General features: G+C 38.8%; 1 protein-coding gene across 3 annotated transcripts in view; it reads right to left on the bottom strand.

Annotated features, from left to right (window-relative positions):
• NFAT5 (nuclear factor of activated T cells 5) overlaps positions 1-17,917 on the bottom strand; it is a 115,648-nt gene that overhangs the window by 9,297 nt on the left and 88,434 nt on the right. For all 3 annotated transcript variants that reach the window (XM_059383290.1, XM_059383291.1, XM_059383292.1), the window contains 4 exons: positions 15,964-16,096; positions 9,771-9,854; positions 3,296-3,444; positions 23-2,525 (listed from right to left, as the gene is read on the bottom strand). In XM_059383290.1, the coding sequence (XP_059239273.1) occupies positions 23-2,525; positions 3,296-3,444; positions 9,771-9,854; positions 15,964-16,096 (2,869 nt within the window). The remainder of the gene's footprint in view (positions 1-22; positions 2,526-3,295; positions 3,445-9,770; positions 9,855-15,963; positions 16,097-17,917) is intronic.

The following is a 17,917-nucleotide window of genomic DNA, read 5'->3' as shown; positions in this document are numbered from 1 at the left end:
GAAATCAGAAAGAGTTTCTTACTATTTTGAATGCCAAATAAGAACATTCCGGAAGTCTGTTGAGATGAGCCAGGAGAATTCTGTAGTTGGTTCATTGTGCCTCCAGTAGTGTTGTGAAACAAAGTCGCCTGTGGCTGAGGTGAAGATGTGGCTCCCTGGATTCCAGGCATGTTGTTCTGAGGGGAATAAAGAGGAGACTGCTGCATGTCTTGTTGGTTCATACTAGTCTGCAAAGCAGACATGGATGCTGGAGAGAGGAACAGTGTTACTTGCTGTTCTTGAGAATTGGGTGACCCTTGGACCAACTGAATCTGAGGAGAGGTATGGAATAAGGAGGTTTGTGGCGACTCAGACTGGGTAGAACCTGGGTTCTGAAGAGAGGAAACTGGAGGCTGGTTCTGAAATTGCATGGGCTGCTGCTCTTGATTCATTGGAGCCATATTATTTTGTTGGTGAAAGATGGATTGGTTCTGTTGCTCCTGATTAGCCATTGGATTCTGACTTGGGTTGAACATCATGTTTGGTGGTGGCTGCTTTTGAGATGCCATCGTGGCCATGGTGTTCTGATTACTGAACAAAATGCTCTGCTGCTGCTGCTGCTGCTGCTGCTGCTGTTGCTGCTGCTGCTGCTGCTGCTGCTGCTCCTGGGACGGAGAGTTACTCTGGATAGCGACTATCGAGTGCTGAGACTGGAAGATTGTTCCTTGTTGGTTCTGAGGCATTGGGTTAGGAGGCAGGGAGCCCAGCGACACTTGAGGCTGGAACATACCTTGCTGGGAGGGTTGTGCCTGTTCCTGGGAAAGCATAGGGGTCTGGATGTGTGATATTGGAGCCTGCTGTTGGAAACCAGCTTGCTGCTCAGTGTTAGATGTTGACTGAAGTGGAGAAATGGAGTTCTGAGCTGCAAAAAATGAAATCTGTTCTTCTTGGGCTACAGTGTTACTCTGAAGATTATTCATTGGACTTTGGGAAAGAAACAGGTTGGCCGACTGCTGGTCTTGAGGAACAGAAGAGCCCTGGAGCACAGCCATGGTACTCTGAGAGTGAAACATTGGAGGCTGCATTTGTTCAGAGGACGTTGTAGAAGTCTGACTGTGGACAATAGGACTTGGGCTGTGGAAAATAGAACCTTGAGTTTCCTGGGAAAGGTTCTGAGCATCAGCAATAGGATTTTGAGGATGAAAAAGTGGAGCCTGTGAATGAGAAGACTGCTGCAAAAAATTCCCAGACTGGAGTGACATCATCTCATTACCTTGCTGGAATAAACCATTACCTTGCTGCTGAGTACCATTATTCTGCACACTCATCATACTTTTCGTAGATGAAAAAAGGTTAACTTGAGATTGACTGTCCCCACTATGTTGCATTTGGACCATGGTCTGAAAGACACTGTTCTGAATCTGCTTTGCTTGTGCTCCAGGTTCTTCTCCATCTCCTGAACTTGATGTCTGGAACATGGTCGTACCAGGGGTTGCAACCTGTTGTGTGGTAGTTGTAGTAGTTTCATTTCCAGAAACTGCAGGTGGAGAAGAAAACAATTCACACTGCATTTGCATGTCCTCATTGGTAGACAACGCACTCATGATGTGAGACGTCTGCTGGTAAACTGGAGATTGCTGAAGGTTCCCATTTGCTGATGCAGGGGAAGGAAATAGCTCGGACTGGATCTGGGCAGCCGCCTGACAAATACTCTGCTGCATCTCCATCACCATCGCAGCTGATGATTCCATCACTTGTTGCTGTTGCTGTTGCTGCTGCTGACTGGATAATGTGTTTTCAGTCGGTGGATGAACACTTTCAGCTCTTCCAGCTATTAAATTATCTGGTCTAGTATGGACTGCTGGTTCTGTTGAGGAAAACATTCCAGGGCTTACACTATTTTGAATTTGACTGACTTGTTGAAAAATGTCTGCACTAAGCTGTTCTTGAACATTCTCATTACCATCTGGAGCAGAAAATAAAACTGAAGATAACTGTTGTTGTGCCTCTAAAACTTGTTGGACCAAGTCAACATTCCCACTGCTGCCACTGGCAGTACTGCCTGTAAAACTTCCGGCTTGCAAATGCTGAATCGTATTCTGTAGTTGACTCACGCTATTTGGTGACGGGAAAATATTGGATGAAATCTGCTGCTGTAAAGTCTGCGCTTGTTCTTGTAGTGGTGACTGCTGCTGTGGCTGGGACGATTCAGTCAGGTGTGACAAATTAACCACTGTACCATCTGACTGTAGCACTTCTCTAGACTGGGTTTCTCTGGTCTGAAACTGGGTTGCCTGCTGCAGTAGTGCATCACTGGTGGGCAACTGACTAGAAGCAGAAACTGCTGGAAAGGTACCAGGCTGTGAGATGTCCTGTGTCTGGATAGTTGTCAGGGTCTCTGGGTTGTATGTCTTAGGCTGAATCTGCTGCTGCTTTTCATTTTCAGAAGGTAAGTGGGAAGAGGATGACGATGAAAAAGACCCATTTCCTGCTATGTTAGAGATATTTTCTAATGTTTGTTGAGTTGATCCAACTGTCTTTGTAGTCTAAAAAATAAAAATCCCCAAATAATATGTCTATATAAATATTAAATTAACTATAAGATACTTCAAAAATTATTATTCTAAAAACATATGTTTATGCAGGACCAATTTTCCACTCTACCTTATTTTTTCAGAAAACAGGTTAAGACTAGGATCCTCTGATGATACCATGATATCTGACTGTCATTAGGATATCTTTCTAATAAATGTTGTAAGCACAGATAGCCAAACAAAAACTAATCAGTTTTGACTAAATCAGTTTTGACTAAAAACTAATCAGTTAGACTAAACTAATAGTCAAACAAAAAATAATCAGTTATTGATGTGTTTAGGACAGGAAGAACACATTAATTCTATTGTTCATGAATTAATAGTAAATTTAAAAATACTTCCATCTTGTGGATCAATGGTAACATTTTGGAGGGAAAAGAATAAGTGAAAAAGGGAAAGGGAGTTACAGAAAAAAAGACTTGGGGGGAAAAATGTCTCCAATTCCGAAAATACTACACCTACACTTTCGTTAATACCCCATACCCCACAAGTCTAGCTAATATTAATTCTTCCCCTTCCAAGGTATATTGCAAGTCACTTTGCAGGCTATTTTAATAGCATGTTAAATCACTCTGAAAAGCAAAACTCATTACCTGCATCTAAATAGAAACACATGTGAAATAAACAGGAAAAGTAAAAAGCACAAACATGGAGAGAAGAAATTAAACTAGCAATTTTTATAACTGAGATGAAGATGTGGAGTACTAAACAATGTAACTCACCTTAAAAATAGGGGAAGATCTTTTTTCTGCTGTTACTTCCATTGGAGTAACATCTTCACTCTTAATCATACTGCTTGATATGAGTGGAGTGATCAGAGCATTAGGAAGAATATTTACCTTATCTAAATTACAACCAGTAGTTTTCATTGCTGTACACAAACACACACAAAAAGAAAGAAAAGTTTAAAATCACTAACATCATCATTTCATCATTTCATTCTATGATATGCTGATGCTTTGTCATTATTTATTTATTTATTTTTAAAAGATTTTATTTTATTTATTTGACAGAGAGAGATCACAAGTAGGCAGAGAGGCAGAGAGAGAGAGGAGGAAGTAGGCTCCCTGCTGAGCAGAGCCCAATGCGGGACTCGATCCCAGGACCCTGAGACCATGACCTGAGCCGAAGGCAGCGGCCCAACCCACTGAGCCACCCAGGCGCCCCAACTTTGTCATTATTTAAATGTCTACTTTTTTTTTTTTTAAAGATTTTTTCTTTATTTATCTGACAGAGATCACAAGTAGGCAGAGAGGCAGGCAGAGAGAGAGGAGGAAGCAGGCTCCCCGCAGAGCAGAGAGCCCAATGTGGGGCTCGATCCCAGGATCCTGGGATCATGACCTGAGCCCAAGGCAGAGGCTCAACCCACTGAGCCACCCAGGTGCCCCTAAATGTCTACTTTTTGATGCTAAGCTGGCAGCATGAGATATAAAACTGGTGTAACAAAATGTGTCCTCCCTTTTTTGAAGCAGTAGAGGCTTGATGACTTCTGATAGGAGCCTGAATGAGACTGGGTTAAGTATCAACAAACTTACATAGTTCAATTATCAAGCTATATTCCTTAGGGTCCTTTCAAAGTACCATGAATTACATTAATCAACATTTCCACAATATATTAGAGGATACAGCTTAGAAATACAGCTTAGAAATACAGCTTAGTAAAGCTACTCAGCTACAACTCTCCTCTTAGCATACGGTTGCCTGGCCACATAAAGTCAAAAACATTTTAAGAGCTATAGGATTGTCTGAACATTGCTCTCCTCTACAGAACTCATGTGTGTCATTAGAATATGCCACCAAGAACCAGATAGACTTTGCTTTTCTAGCTTAATGTCTTAGAAAACTTGTATATGCTAAGTTGACATAAGTACATTTCTCTTTCATTTTTATTTTTTAAAAATATTTTATTACTTTATTAGAGAGAGAGAGAGAGAGCACACACAAAAGAGAGAGAACGAGAGAGTGAACATCAGCAGGGGAAGGGCAGTAGTGAGGGAAAAGCAGGCTTCCTGCTGAGCAGGGAGCCCAAGCCCCAGCCTGACACTGGGCTCAATCCCAAGACCCTGGGATCACAACCTGAGCCAAAGGCAGAAGATTAACCTACTGAGCCACCCAGGTGTCCCAGCACATTTCCCTTTTAGACAGGACTTAAATTATTTTTTCATTTCAGAAATTTAAAAACTATTTTAGGTTTATCAATTAAATTTCCAAAGCAAAACCAGCAAGTATTTTCTCCTTCTTCTCCAGTTCGCAGAAATAGTTACAGATTTACACTAAAAACAGGTAATCCATAGCAGATAAGGTAGGTTCTACCATTTCATTATATTTCTTTTTTGTCCTTGATTCCTTTTCTTTGACTTCTTTTTTTGTCTAAGATCTGTGCGACTAGCACTTAGTGCAGCCTAGTAGTATCACTAATGATAGTCTTCTGAACAGAACACCTAGCCAAATTCTGACCTAAGAGTTTACCACTACTTTGAAACCCTATGAGAAAAACACAAATTCCCCAGAAGGCATAGCTGTTAAACTTCTTAATTTAATACTGAGAAGAAATATTGGCTCTAAAGAGGACTTTATTTATTTATTTTTAAAAAGATTTTATTTTATTTATTTGCCGGAGAGAGATAGATCACAAGCAGTCAGAGCAGCAGGCAGAAAGAGAGGGAAGCAGGCTCCCTGCTGAGCAGAGAACTTGATGCAGGGCTCGATCCCAGAACCCTGAGACCATGACCCGAGCTGAAGGCAATGGCTTTAACCCACTGAGCCACCCAGGCACCCCCAAAGAGTACTTTAAAATGGCACATGGTGTATGAACAGGATAGCTATCTTTTTTTTTTTTTTTTAAAGATTTTATTTATTTATTTGACAGAGAGAAATCACAAGTAGACGGAGAGGCAGGTAGAGAGAGAGAGGAAGGGAAGCAGGCTCCCTGCTGAGCAGAGAGCCCAATGCGGGACTCGATCCCAGGACCCTGAGATCATGACCCGAGCCGAAGGCAGCGGCTTAACCCACTGAGCCACCCAGGCGCCCCAGGATAGCTATCTTTGTAATAACTTGATTTTAAAATATTTGAATTCTGGTCTTCAATTTGTCTTACAGCTAACTGGCTAAAAACAACTCCTGTGGGAACTGATTATCTTCAGGGAGAGGGAAGTGCTCACTTAACTTCTGATATTCTATACTTTATTACTTTGAAAAATGGATCATTTACTCAGGAGTTTTCAGACCTATTTTCACCTAGATTCAAAGCAACTCCAATCTAATTTTGACTGAGAAAAAATTTCAGATCATTTACAAGGCAGGTATTTAAAAGTATTTTAGAGAGGCACCTGGGTGGCTCAGTGGGTTAGGCCTCTGCCTTTGGCTCAAGTCCTGATCTCAGGGTCCTGGGATCGAGCCCCGCCATCAGGCTTTTTGCTAGCAGGGCACCTGCTTCCCCTGCTCTCTCTGCCTGCCTCTCTGCTTACTTGTGATCTCTCTCTCTCTCTGTGTCAAACAAATAAAATCTTTAAGAAAAAAAAAAAGTTTTTTTTTTGTGGTGTGATACAAGACAGACTGATCTGTTGGTTCTGGTTTATGCAAAACCTGTATTGGGCCCTCTTTGGTTTTACTGTTAGTACATCAGGCCCACGGCTACTTGGCAGTTGTGGGGCATGCAGTGGGTCGACCGTATCAAGTTCTGCTATTGCTACTAAACATGTGGGTGAGGGATGAGTCAGCCCTCAGATTTTGCTAGTGGATCAGCTGCTGTCACTAGGTATAAGTCATGCCACCAAGACTCTGCCAGTCTTTGCTTTTCCTAGTTTTCAACAGCAGGCTATTCATGCTTATTTATTGATTTATTCTTCTTCTCTGTGCCTGTTGCCAGTTCTGGGCCGCAGACTTCTCTGGTGCCCAATTCAGAAAAAAGGCAGATTAAAGAAAACCCAGGAAACACACTTGGTGTCAATCTTCAAGTTCTATGGTCCCTAGCCAGTCCACTTTCTTCTCTCTATATTTCAAAGTGCTTTTATGATTGCTCAATTATTTCCCAGGTAATTTGGTAGATTTAGACGGGAGGGACAGGGAAAAATAAATCTATACTATTATGTCCCAGAACCCACAACTATATCTTTAATGGATGTGTAAACAATATTAAATGGCTTGAGAGAGTTCATCCTATCTTTCCTTCCTACATTCTCATTATATATTTATGATCCTTTACAAAGTATCAGGCACCGTTTCAGGTTCCAGTGATGATTAAGATGGATAAAGTACTACTGCCTGGAAATTACATTTTAGTGAAGGAGGGGAAAAAAAAACCCAAACATGTGAAGTCTGTGTATTATGTAAGGGCTAGGGAAGAACTTTTAAGCAAATTCAGAAAATCTACAAGGTAAGTAAGATAGACATATTTAATCATCCAAATAGCAAACTGAATTTGTGAAGAATAATGGTACTGACAGTTTATGCCAAACAACTTTTATTTTTATTTATTTACTTATTTTTCAAGATTTTATTTATTTATTTGAGAGAGAGAGAGAGAGCATGAGAAGGGAGAGGTCAGAGAGAGAAGCAGACTCCCCATGGAGCTGGGAGCCTGATGTGGGACTCAATCCCAGGGCTCCAGGATCATGACCTGAGCTGAAGGCAGTTGCTTAACCAACTGAGCCACCCAGGCACCGCCAAACAACTTTCAAATAGTGTTCACTTCCATTCATGCCAAATAATCTTTGAAACTTAGAACAGTCTTTACTATAAGTTAAATGACAAGTGAAAAATTTAAACCAATGTGGGACGCCTGGGTGGCTCAGTTGGTTGGACGACTGCCTTCGGCTCAGGTCATGATCCTGGATTCCCGGGATCGAGTCCCGCATCGGGCTCCCAGCTCCATGGGAAGTCTGCTTCTCTCTCTGACCTTCTCCTCGCTCATGCTCTCTCTCACTGTCTCTCTCTCAAATAAATAAATAAAATATTAAAAAAAAATTTAAACCAATGTTTAGTACTCAATTTAATTTTTTTAATTTAATTTTTTATCTTCAAAAAATTAATCATGATTTTAATTGATAAAACTGTCAAATAAGGTTTGAATTGTGAAAAATAACGTGTGTGTTTCTTTCTCTTTAACTTAAGAAAAATTTTTTTTTTACTTGTGTGTTTATCCATTTTTTTAGCCTTTTAAGATTTTGACCAAATGACTAAATCATTTATTACTGAAAATTAAACAGGACATTTAAAACCTTCCAACCAGGGCACCTGGGTGGCTCAGTTGGCTGAGCTACTGCCTTCAGCTCAGGTCATGATCCTGGAGTCCTGGGATCGAGTCCTGCATTGAGCTCCCCGCTCTGTGGGGAGTTTGCTTCTCCCACTGACCTCTCTCCTCTCGTGCTCTCTCTCATTCTCTCTTTCTCTCTCAAATAAAAATATAAAATCTTTAAAATAAATAAATAAATAAAAACCCCTTCCAACCTTCAACTCATTATCTTGTATAAGAAATTTCACATTGGATTAGATTAGTGACCCTTCAGTCTGATACTCTATGTAAGTACCATCAAAAATTTTTGGAGGGGCGCCTGGGTGGCTCAGTGTGTTAAAGCCTCTGCCTTCAGCTCTGGTCATGGTCCCAGGGTCCTGGGATCAAGCCCCACATTGGGCTCTCTGCTCAGCGAGGAGCCTTCTTCCTCCTCTCTCTCTGCCTCTCTGTCTACTTGTAATCACTGTCAAATAAATAAATAAAATCTTTGAAAAAAAATTTTTTTGGAGAAAAAAAAATTGGAGAAAAGCAGGGATGATGAAGTTGGTAAAAAAAAAAAAAAAAGACCACAAATATCCTTAACTTTCTTTAATGATTCATTAATTATAGATTTATTCATCTAATAAACATGGCTTAAATTATTTTTGCTTAGATGTGTTACCTTATGCACAAGAGCTCAACCTATCCATTTTTAACACTAGGTAAGTCACCTTGGGCAAATTATTTAACCTCTCTGGAACTTTGGTTTCTTCATCTGTGAAATGAGAATAATAAATTACCTACCTCATAGAATTTGGAAGATTAAATGAGACAGTTCCAGTAAAGAGTACGGCATATTGCCTAGCACTTTAAAATACATTCGATAAATGCAAGCTATGGTTATCCATTATACAGATTTGTAAATTTTCCTGTAGTTGAATCAGATACATTTTGCAGTTTACTTACTACTGCATAATTCCTCACCAATCTACTCTGGAAGTGTTCATGGTCAGAAATTAAAATGATAAGCTATACTGAAAATGGTATATATACAAATGCTGAATTTTACTACTGACAATATAAAAAAGATCCATTGTATTTGATTAAGTATTTTTAATTTTAAAATTTAATTTGATTAACCCATGAGTTTCATGGCAGTAAAAGATAAATAATGCCTAGAATTATAATAAATCAACGGCCAATATGTAATTGACATTTTCATATGTAATGGCAAAAAAGCATCACCGGTGAGTATCTAGTTGTGTTAGAAATCTCTTAAGAAAAAAATTTAATCCCTTCTGGCTCCTCTGCCACCTGAGGTATCATAGGCTGGGCACAGTGTGGTTTGCATGCTGGAAAAAAAAAAGAAAAGAAAAGAAAAGAGAGGAAGAGAGAGAAAAAGAGAGGACGAGAGAGAAAAAGAGAAGAAGGGAGAGAGGAAGGAAGGGGTGGAGAAAGGGAGGAAGAAAGACAGACCTAATCTCTTTTACATTAAAACATCCTGAAGATATCTTCATTGTTTCTTGGGACTGGAAGGGAGTAAATAAAGATGTCAGAAGGAAGAATATTAACTAAAAAAACTAAAGAAACTTTGCAAATACTGAATTCTTTCAAAACAGTTCAAATTTTGGTCTCTTCAATTTCAAAATTTCAATGTCAAGTACTAATTTTGGTAGCAAGAAGCTTTATAGACTCTATTTTACATAAATTATTTTATTTTATATTTTAATGTTTTTAACATTGGGGAATAAAAAACAAAACAAAAAAACCTCCTCTACTCCAACATATACTTTAAAACAGTTTGTTCATATGGTGAATAAAGGGGAAATACAAGTTGGGAAACAAGTTTCTGCATTCAGTAAAGTTAAACAAATATTTATTTTGTGATATAGAAGACACCCTAAGTGTTCCCAGTACACAAAAGAAAACATAATGGTAAGAGTTGCTAGACAAAATAGCATTTTTGGAAAGAAACGAGTTGGTACCTTTCATGGCCTCTTCAAAAGAGCAAGGTCTTGAAGGACTAGATATTTCTTTCTTCACATTTACATTCAAAGCACCAGCTGTTGCTAATAAAGCAAAACAAAACAAAAAGATTGATGTATTTATTTAAGCTTTTCTTAAAAATTATGTATCTTAAAAATCTTTAATTGAAATACTTCCCATAAAACATTATTATTTTTTTAACAGAAAATCTAAGCAGAAATGAGTCATTTTTTTGTTTGTTTTGTTGTTTTTCAGATTTTATTTATTTGTCAGACGGGGGCGGGGGGGGGGGTCCACACAAGCTCGGGGAGCAGCTGGCAGAGGGAAAAGCAGACTCCCCGCTGAGCAAGGAGCCCAATGTGGGGCTCAATCCCAGAATCCTGGAATCATCACGTGAGCCAAAGGTAGACACTTAACGACTGAGCCACCCAGGCACCCCCAAGAAATGAGTTCTTATAACCATCAATCTATGCCCTAAAATTCAGCAATCAAATGGGCAGTAGCACATGCTCACTTATGAAAACAAAAGCAACAGCAACTTAAAAAAAATTCTTCTTATAACAGTATTCATGTTGATATGTGATTAGTAGAATACTGTTATGAAACTTTTGTTTTTCTTTGTAGGCTACATGCCAGCATGGAGCCCAATGCTAGGCTTTAACTCATGACCCTGAGATCAAGACCTGAGCTGAGATCAAGAGTCAGATGCTTGTTTAATTGAATGAGCCACCCAGGCACCCCGAAGCTGACACAAAACTTTTATGTATTAATTAACTTACTTATTTATTTGACAGAGCAATCACAAGTAGGCAGAGAGGCAGGCAGAGAGAGAGAGGGGGAAGCAGGTTCCCCAATGAGCAGAGAGCCCAAAGCAGGACTTGATCCCAGGACCCTGAGATCATGATCTGAGCCGAAGGCAGAGGCTTTAACCCACTGATCCACCCAGGTGCCCTGACACGAAACTTTCAAAAATTATCAAATATAGTGTAATACCAGATAACAAAAATTCACCATTCATCTACATAATTTACTTTAAAAATCTGATTGAGAAACATGTCAACTAACTGAACTAAATTTGAAAAAAGCTGATGAACATGGAGAATATGTAACATTACAATTATTCCTTTTGTGAAGCCTTGGAAAAAAATAATCTTTGTATATTGTTAATGGAGAATCACTGGACTATTACATCTAGTCATATCAACTACAGCTATTATGGCAACTTAAAATTTAATGGGCCAAGAATAGGGTTTAGTTCTGAAATGATAAAGTTAAATAAATTCCAAGTTTTTGCTTAAAATGCTTATACAGTAATTTTTAAAAAGTATTTTAATTTCTATTTTTCAATGTATTTATTTTATATCCCCTAACTTATTCAGAATGGGAAATGAGTCACCTTACTTTCAATTTCTTTTAAATTTTTACTTTTATTGACTTATTTTTAAGTAAACTGTATACCCAATATGGGCCTTGAACTAATAACCCTGAGATCAAGTGTGGTATGTGCTACTGACTACACCAGCCAGGAGCCCCACCTTATTTTCTAATTTCTTATTTTCAACATGACAATGTGAAATGATATTTATAAAGAGACTATAAAGAGCTAATTATGAATAAAAAGACAAAATGTGCACATCTAAGAATGAAGTTAAATAACTTATCTTAGTGTGCTACACAGGCGGTCCAACAAATGACATACAGAGAATTGAATGGAAAAGAAATCCACAGACAATTTTATTTTATTTATTATTATTTTTTTATTAAGGTTTGTTTTTTTTTTTAATTTGACAGAGAGAGAGAGAGAGATCTCAAGAAGGTAGAGAGGCAGACAGAGAGGGGGAAGCAGGTGCTCCCTGTCGAATAGAGAGCCTAACGTGGGGCTTGATCCCAGAACCCTGAGATTATGACCTGATCTGAAGGCAGAGGCTTACTTAACCCACTGAGCCACCCTGGCGCCCCCACAATTTTAAACCATAACATTAATTCTAGCAATTACAAATTTTATGTATGTATGTATGTATGTATGTATGTATGTATTTAGAGAAAGTGCATGTGTGAGCGGGGTGGGAGGGGCAGAGGGAGAGAGAGAATCTCAAGCAGGCTCCATGCCTAGTGTGGAGCCTGACTCCGGCTTGATCCCATGACCCTGAGATCATAAACAGAGATGAAATCAAGAGTTGGACAGTTAACCAACTGAGCCACCTAGGTGCCCCAACAATTACAGATTTTAAAACAGAAACTAATCTTTGAAAACACTTCAAATTTTCACTTTTAAAATCAAGTTTTAGTCAGTTGTTGGTCACAGCAACAACAACAGCATAAATTTTACATCCCTCATTTCTTTTTTTTTTTTAATTTTTTATAAACATATATTTTTATCCCCAGGGGTACAGGTCTGTGAATCACCAGGTTTATACACTTCACAGCACTCAGCAAAGCACATACCCTCCCCAATGTCCATAATCCCATCCTCTTCTCCCAAACCCCCTCCCCCCAGCAACCCTCAGTTTGTTTTGTGAGATTAAGAGTCACTTATGGTTTGTCTCCCTCCCAATCCCATCTTGTTTCATTTATTCTTCTCCTACCCACTTAAGCCCCCATGTTGCATCACTACTTCCTCGTATCAGGGAGATCATATGATAGTTGTCTTTCTCTGCTTGACTTATTTCGCTAAGCATGATACGCTCTAGTTCCATCCATGTTGTTGCAAATGGCAAGATTTCATTTCTTTTGATGGCTCCCTCATTTCTTATAGAAATCACCACTGCTGAGTCACTACAAAAAACAGCTAATGTGATTTGTGTGTCTTAACAGATGGAAGTAAAATCTTTGGTGACTAGCAATGAAAGAAAGTTTTACGACCCTCTAAAGTATCTAAATGCTTGAGAACATGCACATGCAATGTGTTTTTTTTGAGTACTAGACTCAGAGGGCTTTAGAGAGGCTCATGTCTGACAGTGTGCGCAGAGCCAGTTTATGTTCACTTGAACCACTGCCCTAATCCTACTTTTAGACCACATACCAAGTACCCCAAATCCCCAAATTTTCTGCATATCTATTTTAACCTATGTGTATAGTCTTGGGCCTATAGAGTGAACAGAGCTTGGAAACACTGGTTGGTGCACAAAGGCACCCTAGGGATAGAATGAAGCTAAGAAAGGGAAAAGAAGAGGGCACCTGGGTGGCTCAGTCGGTTGGGAGACTGCTTTTGGCTCAGGTCATAATCCTGGAGTCCGAGTGTCAAGTGCCGCATCAGGCTCTGATTCTCCCTCTAACCGACCCTCCCTCCTCTCATTCTCTCACACTCAAAAAAACAAAATTTTAAAAAAAAAAAAAAAAAAAGATGTGCGCCTGGGTGGCTTAGCTGATTGGGCATCTGCCTTCGGCTCCAGTCATGATCCCAGGGTCCTGAGACAGAGTCCCACATCAGGCTCCTTGCTCAGAGGGGAGCCTGGCTCTCACTCTGTCCTCGGCTCCCCCTGCTTGTGCACTCTCTCTCTATCTGACAAATAAATAAAAATCTTTAACAAAAATTTAAAAAAAAAAGGGGGGGGGAGGAAGAAGACTGGCAGGCTGGGGAATACTTTTTCTTCATGTTGCCATATTTGGCCTAGAACTCCCAAGCATTCTGATAATCCTAAATTCAAATCTTGCCTTCCAGGTTGATATGAAAGTATCTTAGTCAAATCATAACTTTAAAATATTGAGACAAATAGTATTATGGTTGCCATTTCTACACTGACTTGTGCATATTAGGGTAAGCCTAGTTTTTGCTGTTATAATTCTACACAACTGAATATTCAAATGTTTAACTATAGTCCCAGATGAATCACAACAGCAATTAGTTTATCATAATGAGATAGTGCAAATTTTCTATAACCACGTTTTCCCAAAATCATATTCTCAGACATGTATACCTGAAATGATTATATTTTATAAAACACAAAAAAGTGAAATTATAGGAAGATTCTTTAATTAGCTATAACATAAAGGCAGAAACTGAAGCATAAGGTCTTATTACAAAGCTTGCATACTATGTATTTATTTAAGAGCTTCTGATACCAAATGTTATAGTGAATATAAAATATGAAAGGAAAAACTTAAAATGTGGCCAAAGATAGCCAATTAGTATATGTTGTAAAGCAGAAGACTTAAAAGTTGTTTAATCTGACAATTTTCAACGGGGGATTTCTAATCATCAGCATGTATTACTAATAAATGAGGATTCTTAGTGCTAATACTAAGTCCTGATGTTCTTCATAATTGATTAATAAAAACAAACAAATAGCCATAAAACCTCAGTATTCTCAGGACTGTAAAATCTTTAAGGCTATTCCTCGACCACACATATAAACTTCCCTCTTCCCTTCCACACAGATGATAGAGAAGCTCATTAGGAAAAATGTTTTTCTGTATCAATTATGCCAGCTTTCCCCCAACATGAATAAGCTCCTCATCACAAAATATATTAAATGCCACTATTTAAGTAATTAGCAGTTACTAAAATGCTTTAAATACCATTAGTTTAAAGCCAAACTTCCTTGGACTTTGGAAACCTTCCTAGAAAGAAAACAACCAAATATTTGATCTTTGAGTATCTACTCTTTCCTATTTTTACTGAAACTATTACTTCTAAACTTTGCCTTTTCCTGTCTGAAAATTTTACTGCTAATCTTTTGTTCTGAAACAAATATTAATTTCAGGGCGCCTGGGTGGCTCAGTGGGTTAAGCCGCTGCCTTCGGCTCAGGTCATGATCTCAGGGTCCTGGGATCGAGTCCCACATCGGGCTCTCTGCTCGGCAGGGAGCCTGTTTCCTCCTCCTCTCTCTCTCTGCCTGCCTTTCTACCTACTTGTGATCTCTCTCTGTCAAATAAATAAATAAAATCTTTAAAAAAAAACAAAAAACAAAAAACAAATATTAATTTCATTAATGCTATATACTGTGGCATACTTTTGTAGCAAAATAGTGAATAAGCAAATGCTGTGAAATTCAGACATGATTTTTTAAAAAGGGGAGAGGTGAGTGATAGAAAGTAATTAGTAAGACCAGATATAACTGTCCCAGCTACTGTTTCCATCGCTTTCTCTCGCCAGGACTCTTTTTCCCCTGCCACCTTTATTCACTTTGGACTTGTCTGACTCCTGAAACTATTTGGGAATAACATAAATGATAAGCTTACAAATATGGAAGAACTGCTAATTCTGAAGTGTGACCGAGACTGGAATGAACTGAACCAATGGTAAACATGGCAGAAACCAAGCCTAGGTCAATGGAACTTGTGAAGAGTTTCATTTTCCAAAATGTTCTCCCCACTTTTGCCAGGAAAAGGCTTTCCTTCTCTAGGCAACTAAATGAATGTAGGCAAAAAATTCTTGTGATACTTCTTACCCAGAGATCTTCTAAACTTATAAACATTTCAATTGTTCTTATTGCTCTGGTTTCTAAATGCTTGAAATTATATTTAAAATACTCATCAACCAGCAGTCTCTTGATATTTTTGACTACCCAAATTAGAAATTATTACGTGCATGTAACTCTTTGTGATTTTATCATTCATCAATCCAAGCTTATCTCTCACTTCTCCCAAAATACATCCTATAAGCCAGACACAGACTGAAGTATTGTTTCCCAATGTTGTCACTTTGAACTTTCCACATGTAAGAGCTACTTAATGAATGATAATTCTTAGTAAGAAGTAATCTACATGATATAATTTTGAAGATATAATTCTTTTTTTTTTTTTTTTTTCCCAAAGATTTTATTTATTTATTTGTCAGAGATAGAGCATGAGCGAAAGCGAGCACAGGCAGACAGAGTGGAAGGCAGAGTCAGAGGGAGAAGCAGGCTCCCCATGGAGCAAGGAGCCCGATGTGGGACTCGATCCCAGGACGCTGGGATCATGACCTGAGCCGAAGGCAGCTGCTTAACCAACTGAGCCACCCAGGCGTCCCGAAGATATAATTCTTTAAAGCGTTCCTAGTTTTTCTTTTTTACTATTAGAGCATAGGCAGAATAAACACCTAAGAGTAAAAACAATATTTGGTGGCCATCTTCTTCAGAAATAATGCCCTTAGTATCAGTTCATTTCAGCACACAACTTTTTCTTTTTTGGGTCGCTGGTACTCATATGCTTCCAAAGAAGTAGAAATTAATTAGTGATTTTAGTTCAGAATTTTTTATTTTGACATACCTGGGTCTGGAGTGTAAGTGAATGGCTGAACATCATGAGATCTTCCAGCATTGGTAACTACATATATTCCCACTGATACCGGCAAAGTTATATGTTGGTCATGATATGGGGGAACCTTCACAATAAGATGATTCTAAATTTAAAGGAAATACCAAAAGTTAAAAAAAAGCATCAATATTTAAATTAAAATTTTGAAATAATTATAATTAAATACATTTCTTGTTAGCTGTAAAGTATAAAAACTCTGACTGGGAAAAAAAAAATGCAACTTAAAGCTCAGGTTCACAAGCATCAGGACATTAACCTTAAAATTGCTTTTAATGTTTTACAATGGCTTATAAGGTGCTTCTTCTGTCAACTTTATCTTTTTTCCATTCCTCCCCAGGCTTGTTATACTCTGACCACACTGACCTTCTCAGTCCATTCTTTTTTTTTTTTGTTTTTTTTTTGTCTTTTTTTGACAGAAATCACAAGTAGGCGGAGAGGCAGGCAGAGAGAGAGAGAGAGGAGGAAGCAGGCTCCCTGCTGAACAGAGAGCCCGATGCGGGGCTCGATCCCAGAACTCTGGGATCACGACCTGAGCCGAAGGCAGACGCTTTAACCCGCTGAGCCACCAGGCACCCCACAGTCCATTCTTTTAACACACTAAATTCTTTTTTTTTTTTTTAAACCCCACAGTCACTACAACTTGCTGGTTTCTCCCACTGAAATATTCTTTCACCTCTTCAAAGGCTAGTTCCTTACCCGTTTTCAGGTCTTATTCAAAATGTTACCTCCACAGAGAGGCTTTCATTCTATTTAAAGTAGCATCCCTTCCCAATCTGGTCACATAATCTTGTTTATTTCTAAAATAGAATTTATCACCACTTGAAATTACTGTGATTATTTGTTTTTTGTCTCTCTCCAATCACAAGAATTTAAGCTCCATAAGAACCTAGGGTGTTTTGTTCTTTGTTCTATATCCACTATTAAGCACTTTACACCAAATACACTCAAATGTTTGTTGAATAAAAGAATGAATAAATTTTGAGAAAAAAATATGTCCACCAAGCACAATGTCAGTTATCATGTTTTGTAAAACATTAATTGTGAGATGTACTTTGCAATGCAATTCACAACTGCTTCCTAACCACTTTAATTCTCATTTAAAGTCAAATAGATGGGGCCCTTGGGTGGCTCAGTGGGTTAAAGCCTCTGACTTTGGCTCAGGTCATGATCCCAGGGTCCTGGGATCAAGCCCTGCATTGGGCTCTCTGCTCAGTGGGGAGTCCGCTTCCTCCTCTCTCTCTGCTTGCCTCTCTGCCTATTTGTGATCTCTCTCTCTGTCAAATAAATAAATTTTTTAAAAATCTAAAAAAAAAAGTCAAATAGATTTCAGTGTACCCAAACTCTAGCAAATCAAAGTTATTTTTTGTTGGATTAGTGGCAGAAGAATCCTCATAACATTCATAAGTCCTTCATCAGCACTCATTCAAGGAGACTCCCATCTTCTTGAAGGAGACCATGAACCATATATGAGTTTTGCTCTTCTTCCCTAGTGTATTACAGTAATGGGAAGGAATATTAAGGGGCAGTGATTATGATTTCTTACAGATGATGTGATATGCAAGAGACCAATGTTGACAAATGAAAATGACAAGAGTTTGATGACATTTAAAAAAAAAAGATTATTTATTTATTTGACAGAGAGAGAGAGAGAGAGAGAGATCACAAGTAGGCAGAAAGGCAGGCGGCAGCAGGCTCCCCGCTGAGCAGAGAGCCCGAGGTGGGGCTCGATTCCAGGACCCCGAGACCACGATTGGAGCCGAAGGCAGAAGCTCAACCCACTGAGCCACCCAGGCGCCCCGATGACATTTTTTGTTTAGCTAGACTAGAGTAGGTGGACTCCGTGGACAGATCAAATGACAAGTGGGATCAAGGTCAAGGTTTCCATTTCTGTGCACTTAATTTGTTT

This window comes from Mustela nigripes, chromosome 17, assembly GCF_022355385.1.
Source record: "Mustela nigripes isolate SB6536 chromosome 17, MUSNIG.SB6536, whole genome shotgun sequence".
Classification (NCBI taxonomy): Eukaryota; Metazoa; Chordata; class Mammalia; order Carnivora; family Mustelidae; genus Mustela; species Mustela nigripes.
Note: the sequence above shows the minus strand (reverse complement) of the source record. Positions and strands in the feature narration are given on the sequence as shown.